This window comes from Chrysochloris asiatica, unplaced genomic scaffold, assembly GCF_000296735.1.
Source record: "Chrysochloris asiatica unplaced genomic scaffold, ChrAsi1.0 scaffold00322, whole genome shotgun sequence".
Classification (NCBI taxonomy): domain Eukaryota; kingdom Metazoa; phylum Chordata; class Mammalia; order Afrosoricida; family Chrysochloridae; genus Chrysochloris; species Chrysochloris asiatica.
Genome location: NW_006408840.1, coordinates 1,553,263 through 1,562,058, shown reverse-complemented (window position 1 = coordinate 1,562,058; position 8,796 = coordinate 1,553,263). Strand labels below are relative to the sequence as shown.

General features: G+C 32.2%; 1 protein-coding gene across 4 annotated transcripts in view; it reads right to left on the bottom strand.

Annotated features, from left to right (window-relative positions):
- The window catches only part of EPHA5 (EPH receptor A5), a 688,281-nt gene that overhangs the window by 95,331 nt on the left and 584,154 nt on the right, over nt 1-8,796 (bottom strand). For 2 of the 4 annotated variants that reach the window (XM_006875349.1, XM_006875350.1), the window contains exon 10: nt 3,910-3,975. The exons of the other annotated variants lie outside the window; for them this stretch is intronic. In XM_006875349.1, coding sequence (XP_006875411.1) covers nt 3,910-3,975 — 66 coding nt within the window. The remainder of the gene's footprint in view (nt 1-3,909; nt 3,976-8,796) is intronic. 4 annotated transcript variants of the gene reach the window in all.

Sequence of the window (8,796 nt, the reverse complement as noted above, 5' to 3'; positions counted from 1 at the left end):
GTCTTTAGTGTCTAATGTATCAAATCTGTTCTTCAGATGGTCTCTAAATTCAGGTGAGTTATAGTCAAGGTCATATTTTGGCTCTCGTGCACTTGTTTTCATTTTCTTCAGCTTCAGTCTGAATTTGAATATGAACGATTGATTGATGGTCTGATCCACAATCTGTCCATGGCCTGGTTTTGGCTGATGATACAGAGCTTTTCCACTGTCCCTTTCCACAGATGTAGTCAATTTGATTTCTGTGTAATCCATCTGGTGAGGTCCACATGCATAGCATTCTCTCTGATTCTGCCTAAAACAAGGTATTTGAAATGAATAAATCATTGGTTTTGCAGAATTATATCATGCTATCTCCAGCATCATTTCCATCACCATTGCCATATTCCAACTACTGATTCTTCTTTGTTTTCATCCAGGGTATTCCAATCACAAGTATGATCAATACATCTTGATACTGTGTTTGATCAACTTCAGGTTGAAGAAGTTTGTAGAATTCTTCAATTTCATCTTCAATGGATTTAGTGGTTGGTGAGTAAATTTGAATAATAGAGGTATTAACTTGTCTATGTTTATGCATTCATTTCATATTTGGCAATTTATAATATTCCTAGATTCATACTGTGTAAATTCCATATTCTGATTACTAATGGATGTTTACAGCTGTTTCTCTTCATTTCGAGTTGTGCCCCATCAGCAAATGAAGGTCCCCAGGGCTTTACTCCCATAGGCTTTACTCCATTAGCATCATCATGGTCAATTTTATTTTGAGAATGCAGCTCTTTCCCAGTTCCATTTTGAGTGCCTTCCAACTTGAGAGACTCATTTTCTGGCACTATATCTGACAGTGTTTCTCTGCTATTCATAAGGCTTTCAATGACTAAATATTCCAAGTAGTTTGAATCTCCTTCTTCCTAGATTGTCTTTATCTGTAAGCTCATCTGAAACCTATCTCTGTAGGTAACCCTGCTGGTGTTTAAAATAACCCGTGACATAGCTTCCAGAGTAAAAGCAAATCACAAGCCACCACAGTATGACAAACTGACATAAGAGTACTGGTGAAAACTCTACACAGGGTTGCAATGAGCTAGAACAGACTTGACAACACCTACAATACTAAGAAATATGTCTGCTCACAATGTCATTAAGTGTTCTTTAACAATTACTTACATAACAATCTAGGAATGAGTGGAAAGTAACAGAGTTCAGATTTTGTAATATTTTACTAATTCTACTAGAAAATGATTCTTCTCACTACTGAATATTTGTGATCTAAGATTGCTTTCTCCTCAAAGGTTAATCTAAACAAATTTAATCCTTATCTAAAACCTGTTAGTAACTTGAAACTATAAAATAGAATCTCAGGAAATATAGTAATGAAATATTTTTAGCTTTCATTCCTCTTATTATTTTGCAAAACTTTCTCTCTTACTCTCCAGTTTGTATAATAACAATTACAATTTCATTTTAGTCTTTCATTTTAATAAGAATGTATAAACAAATAATAGTCTCTAGCTATTCTATAAATCTTTCCATAAACCCTGGTAGTAATTTGACTGAGTACTTAAAGCACATTCTTGACTTTTTGTACACTCACATACATACACACACACACATATATATACAGATACATACACACACACATATATATTGTTGTGCTTAAGTGTCGCAGAGTCATTTTGACTCCCAGCAACCTTGTATAGTGTTTCTGAGGAGCAGCTAGTGGTTTTGAAGCACCAATCTTGCAGTTAGAAGTTTATAGTGTTCATCCTACAGGGTCACTCCAGGACTGCAAATATATTTATGTTGTTGTTAAATATTGTCCAGTAGATTCTTACTTATAGAGACACTGTACAGGGCTTCCAAGGCTGCATATCTTTGCCGGAGCAGAAAGCCTCATCTTTCTCCAAGGAGCAGCTAGTGGGTTCAAACTAACAACCTTGTGGTTTGCAGTCCAGTGCTATCATACAGAACCACCACATTCCCAACATTGTTGTTGTTGCTAAGTGCTGTCAAGTAAATTCCAACAAATAATGACCCTGTATAAGCTTTCCAAGGAGTAGCTGGTGAGCTGGAACTGATGACCTTGTGGTTTAAGCCAGCTGCAGTCCAGTGCATTAGCCCACAGCACCACACCAAGACTCATATGAAATTAATTGTCACCACAATTTCAAAAATTATTCAAAGAAAGGGAAAAGAAACATTTTTGCAAGGTTTTGTTTTCATAGGTTTCTTGGAATTTTCTTTTGCAAAAGATTTCTACCATTCCATGTTTCCTTTCTTACTAATTTATTTCATAAACCCAGTGAATCGATCAACACAATAGAAAAATACTTCTTGGAAATCAAACATTGTCCATGTAGCACAAAGTATGTCAAGGGCTCGTAATTGTTCAACCCCCGTTGAGGTATCTTTGATGTTAAATCAAAGTAGGCATGACTGTGAATCTTTTTTTGTTTGCCAAAATGAAAATTCTATCTATTTGTATTCAATAATAATTCATCTTTTACAGCAAATATACTTTGAGATTGAAGTAGAAGGGTGAATTCAACAGCCATTTTTTTTAGGTTTTTATGTTGTTATTGTTAAATGGCATTCAGTCAGTTCCAATTCATAGCAATTTTGTATAGGATTTCTAAGGAATGGCTGGTGGGTTTGAACCACAGGCCTTGAGGTTAGAAGTCCACTGACTTTGTATTTTTAGAAGTACAAAGACTTTGGGTAAAGAGTTTCCCTTAATGTCAATGATAATTAAAAACAACAACAACAACAACAACAAAAGCCTAAGTTAAACATTTGGAACACACATGCACTTTCAAATAAGCTTAAAACTGTTTTCCAAATATGCAACTTCAAGAGACTGAGAAAAAAAGATCTCTGGATTGCATCAAATTGTTTGTTAATTGTCTCTTTGATATTCATTCTACCAGTTATCACACGTGCATAGGTGTGAAGTTCGCTCAAACATACACTTTTTTACATCAACATAATATAATTAAAGTCTTAAAATGCTTTAAGGAAATCATAGAGTTGCCTAACATACATTTCATACTATTTCTTTATGGAAAATTTAGATTACAAATAACAAAATAGAGTAATGTAGAGATTTAAACCCTTTAGTTTAGCAAGAAATTATCTAGAACATGTCACTTTTATGAGGTTGCTAACTATTACTTATGGGTCCTTCTAAGTATGTGAATGGATTTCTCTGATCTTTTGTTCTAACCTATAGCTTCATAGTGATAAACAAGATCTATATTTAGTATCTGGTTTTAAATAAATCAGTCTATTGTATTTGGACTCTGATGTCCCAAAATGTTCATATTTTTTACTCTGCTGACATCAAGGTAGGAACATGGCATCTAATACTGAAACAATTCAAATTATTAACATTAGTAAAACATTTAAACTTATATATGGTGTTATTCTTCAATGCCATGTGTATCCAAAGTAATTATGACAATAGAAGATCCTATTTACTTTCAGTCATTCCATGGTTCTGAGACACAAAAGAAAGTGCTTTCTCCTTGACTTAAGTAGATTCTCCTTCCAAGTATGGTATGTTCTTACTTAATGGAACAACAAAAGCAGTGATGTATTAAATGTGGAACAGATATTATAATCTTACAACTTCCTAATTTGAATCAGAAGCTCACCGAGAGGCTTGGAGATAAGTATGAACATTTGACAAAGGGATGATTTATGATAACATTTTATCTGAAATAATCCATTATGAAAGAAGTTGTGATTCTGCTTTGGAAACCAATTTCATTCTTTTTTTTCAAACTGCTAAAGCATAACCAGTGTACTAAATATTAAGATGTACACAAATGGAAAAAGAAAAGGAATGCTGACAGTAATACATATAGGTGGCACATTAAATAGGTGTGAAAGTGGGAGGGGAACACTAACCATATTAGGCTTGGATGGGCAACAGCGCACAGGGAAGAAGCCCTCCCACAGCCACATTCGCAGCAACTGAAAAGCAAACAAGAGAGCCCAAGATAAGGAAGAGATCCCACTCCCTCAATATAGCATAAAGACACTGTGAATTTAGTCAGGTGTCTGCACTGCTTTCAAAAGCAAAAGTCATTAAACTCATATGCTTAAAATTTTCCACAATGCCTTTAAAATTAAAGGGCATTTAATGGATTTAAATATAGAGTTTTACTAGTTACTTTCATTTTACTTAAATTTATTATTCAGTAGGACATATATTGTCAAGCTATTTAATTATATCATTAATATAGACATACAAATAAAGATCTAAGCCTACTTAAATATATCTTTCCTCAGAAATTCCTTTAAAGGTTTGCAGTTGGAAAACACTATAAATAGCTTTAAAATTACATGTATTGTATATAGCCTATAGAATTAGGAGGGAGGATATAGTCTTGCTCATTCAGTGATTTCTTATGCCAGTAACATTACTTCTCATAACCTATTGCAAATCATATGCTTAAAACATCTTCAGTCACTCAGGGCTACTCATCTAAATTTGAATTTTCATATTTATAAAACTCATTCCCAAATACATATTTGCAGAACTATTGTTATATTTGGAAAAAGCAAACTACATATAATGCATGCATTTTTTGCAAATATTTTGAAACTCAAGATACTTTAAAATTTTTCAAATATTCATAGACTATCGAGATACACAAAGTCATTTAATAAAATTCACTTTGTTGATAGAAACCATATAAACTGATGGCAGAATAGAATACGGAAATTACTTGGTGCTTCAATGCATTCACTAGTAAGTACATTTTGTAAAATTTATTTAGAGCGATTTCAAGAGAATTCTGGAATAACTTCATTAATAATGTCATATACCATTATGCCTACAGCTTACTGTTTTAAAACAGTAAGTAAAAAATAAAACAACCAATACATTTGCAAATGCTAAAAAGTCAAGCAAGTATTTTCAAGTAAAATTCCAATAAACTTTTTAAAAAAAGAAATTTGGCAATGTTCTATGTATTTTCTTTAAGTACTTATGTTTTCATTTTTAGTCCTACTAAATATCTGAGGATTTAGATATCACTAATATGGAATGCTAGTAAATACAATGGCTATTTGACATTTGTTTTTAGTCTGAGTCTTTATTATAATACGTTTTGTTGTAATGAAATGTCAAGTAATTATTTTCACTACACATATATAAGAAGCCAACTTACAGTATATCAAAATTTTAAATTAAACCAAGAGTAGGTAGAGCATGTACAAAATATTTCGTCAAATTTTGATGTATTTGTCAATACTCTTACTTATTTTATTAATGTCTGAAATTATTACTTGAAATCTTATATGCTCTAATTACCTACTGTCTACTATGTCAGTATTTAGACTAGAGGTTTTCAAAGGGCACACGAGGGTCAAATTCAGCCTATCACTTGTTTTTGCAAATACGGTTTAATTTGAATGCTGCCATGTTGTTAAAGAGTCCTGGTGGTGCAATGGTTAAGATCTTGGCTGCTTACTGAAAGGTCTGTGCAGTAACCGCTGCATGAAAGAAGAGACCAAATTATCTGTTCCAATAGGACCTAGTTAACTAGGCCCAAGATTCAGAACACTCCTATACTCATCACATATTGTCTTTTTAATAGCAGGCTGGAGCAGGTTTGGCCTTCAAAGCTTAAAACACTTACTACATGGCCCTTTACACACACACACACACAAAATTACCCTTCTAAATTTTTTAGACTGCTAGTTCCTTGAGTGGAGGGATAATTCCTCCCCCACTCACCCACACAATTTTAAACAGTAACACTTATAGGAGTCAATGTTTGTTATTATAATTGTTATTCTTAATGATACAATTATCTAGATTTTACTGATAACTGAACATATAGAAATTTTGTATATCGCGTTTGTTTCTAACAAAACTGACTCAATTCAATGAATAATAACTGAATATTGATCGTTGAATAACAAAGTCCTAGAGATCTACTTCCAAACATCTGCTAGAAAAAAAACTGTGGCTAACAATTGTCTGACACCATTGTGCCTTGATTTGGGGCCTACTCAATGGCATGTAACACCATTTATCGTTGACAAGACTACACAACTTTTTTCAATTTAGAGAAATATATCATTCCTTAATAAAGTACAAACTTCCTTCAATTTGAGAAAGTATGTAATGTTTTTTAATTGATGTAGAATTTTTAAACTCATATAAAATTGTGCTTAGGAAGACACTGATCCCACCAGGATTGGCCATTGTTTAGTAGTATTTGTTTAATATCTGTTCAGTGTTGTAATACTCAAAAACATACTATTGGTTCTAAAAATAATAAGAAACTTTCATTCAATCTTTTTTATTTAAAATTATAATAAGCTTTGTCTTAGGAATTAGTATACAAACAAACACACACATATATGCAAACAATTTTCTGTAACACCAAATCTATAATTTTAGTTCAGGGAAACTTGAATGAGCCTATCTGTTAGACTTTAAGTTTATCGTTTTAATATAGTTGAGAAACACAAAGCCATGCAAAATAATGAAAACAAATAAAAATAAAAATAAACCACATCTATTCTTTGCCCGAATCACTCTTTTAGATATTTCACTACCTTCTTGGGCTGGTGTTAAGAGAACATAAATAAGTTACCTTGGGTAAGTTAACCTGCTTAGTGTTGACAGCTAAAAAATCAGATAATAACAGATTCCATCTCATTACTCCTGGGGGGAAAAATGCAGTGGATGCTTTTCTTAGAATATCATGAACATAATTGCTCATTATCACAGAAGAATTCCTTTTTCCATGATACACATAGTATTAGCCAACTAAATATTTCCAATAATATAATTAAATATTTACATTCAGACCAATTAATGTAAATATAGGAAGACCAGTGTAATTGAACATATCTTCACAAAACCATGTATTTATATATTATTAAAGAAATAAAAATTGAATTTTCTTTTCTATAAATATCTGAAATAGAAAAGAGAATCCCACAAATAACTCTTTTAAATTAACACTGAGGTTGCTGTCATAGTAACATCTCAATACCAGATGGTATAATAAACATGTTCTTTCCTTAATCAATAAATACTCAGTGATACAGGTTAAATATGTTTGCAAGTATTGAAGGTATTTAGAAATAGAACCCAAAGTGTGTTAAAAATAGCAGCCAATCTAATTTTTGTAAACTACAGTTCAACAGAGTGCATCTGCATCCCCATCAGTTTTTAACACCTGAAAAATTATAAATAACTGCACGTAGATCATTATTATCTAAGTTTAAAAGAGTTCAGTGTTTTCAAATATACAATTTTAAAAACAACATCAAAACCCTGTTTCTCTTTGTTTTAACAAGATCTTTTGATTTATTCATTCAGAAGATTAACACATAACAAAGCTGTCCAGACCCAAGGAAAAAGCAAATGAAAATACTTTTACTTAGGTCTTTCACAAAGTTGATCAATATATGTATGAAGGGCCTCAATGTGAGTAAGATAAACTCCCTCCTATGGAGGCATGGGGATTATACTTCATGATATAATTTCTTCCAGGGAAGAAATTCTCAAAGATACTAGATCAGAGAAGTCAGGCTGCTGGTTTTAGATAAATGGTGACTTAAATTCCTAAACAAGAGTTCATACACATGGATAAGAAAAAACACTAAGATCTCAGTAGATAAATGAGCGTAAGGCAGAAAGAGTAATTTCACAAAAATATTTAGAAAATCTGAAAGCATAAAATATTTTCATTTTACTTTAAAAAAATATATAATTAAAACCAAAACACTGGATGATTTCCTAATTTAAATTTAAAAAATAAAGAACAAATTCAATACTAGTGAGAACAGTAAAAGTAGTGGCCTTATGCATGGCAGATGGCACTGAAAATGGTACCAATTCTTTAGAAAAGTTTCCCAATACCTATCAAAGTGTAATAAAAATAGTGTCATCCTTTGTCCCTTTTGTATTGCAAAAACTTTAAGACATAACATTTGCTAGGAACAATTATACAATTATCTAGATTTTACTGATAACAACATATAGAAATTTTGCATTTGTTTCTATGTTGTTGTTATTATGTGCCGTGGAGTTGGTTCCAACTCATAGCGACCCTGTACAGGGTTTCCAAGGCTATAAATCTTTATGGGAGCAGAAAGCCTCATCTTTCTTCTGTGGAACAGCTGATAGTTTCGAACTGCTGACCTTGAGGTTCGCAGCCTGATTCGTAACCACTATGCTATCAGAGCTCCTTCCATCCATTACTAAACAATGGTGTTTTTTTGCTTCATATTGTAAGTCAGAGCAAATTAATCAGTGATGAAAGTGGAATGGAAGCTGTATCGCAATGATGGAAGCTGTATCACATATAGTTATTTTGAAACAAGATACTGATAATACATATAAAACTCTCTGTAATGTCCTTGGTTTAATATCAGTGCTTTAAAAGTTTTAAACATATTACGTAGTTGTTAAGTGCCATCAAATCAGTTGCAAATGATAGCAACCATGTATTCAAGGGTTTCCAAGTTGTGACTGGTGGGTTTAACTACTAACTTTATTATTAGCAGTTCAGTGATTATTCTACAGCACTACACCAGGACACCTCTATGATTATAAAGGGCTGGAAATAATATGCATGAGGTAGTTCATTGTGACTTATATTGGACATAGATTTTTAAAGGAATTAAATGATCAATAAAATACTTTGGAATAGACAAAAAATACGTTTTTGGAGTCCATGAAGAAATGGAAAAGACATTGTATAATATAAAATACAGAACAAAATAATTAAAGAGTGTGCAGAGAAATAAAATAACACTGTTGTT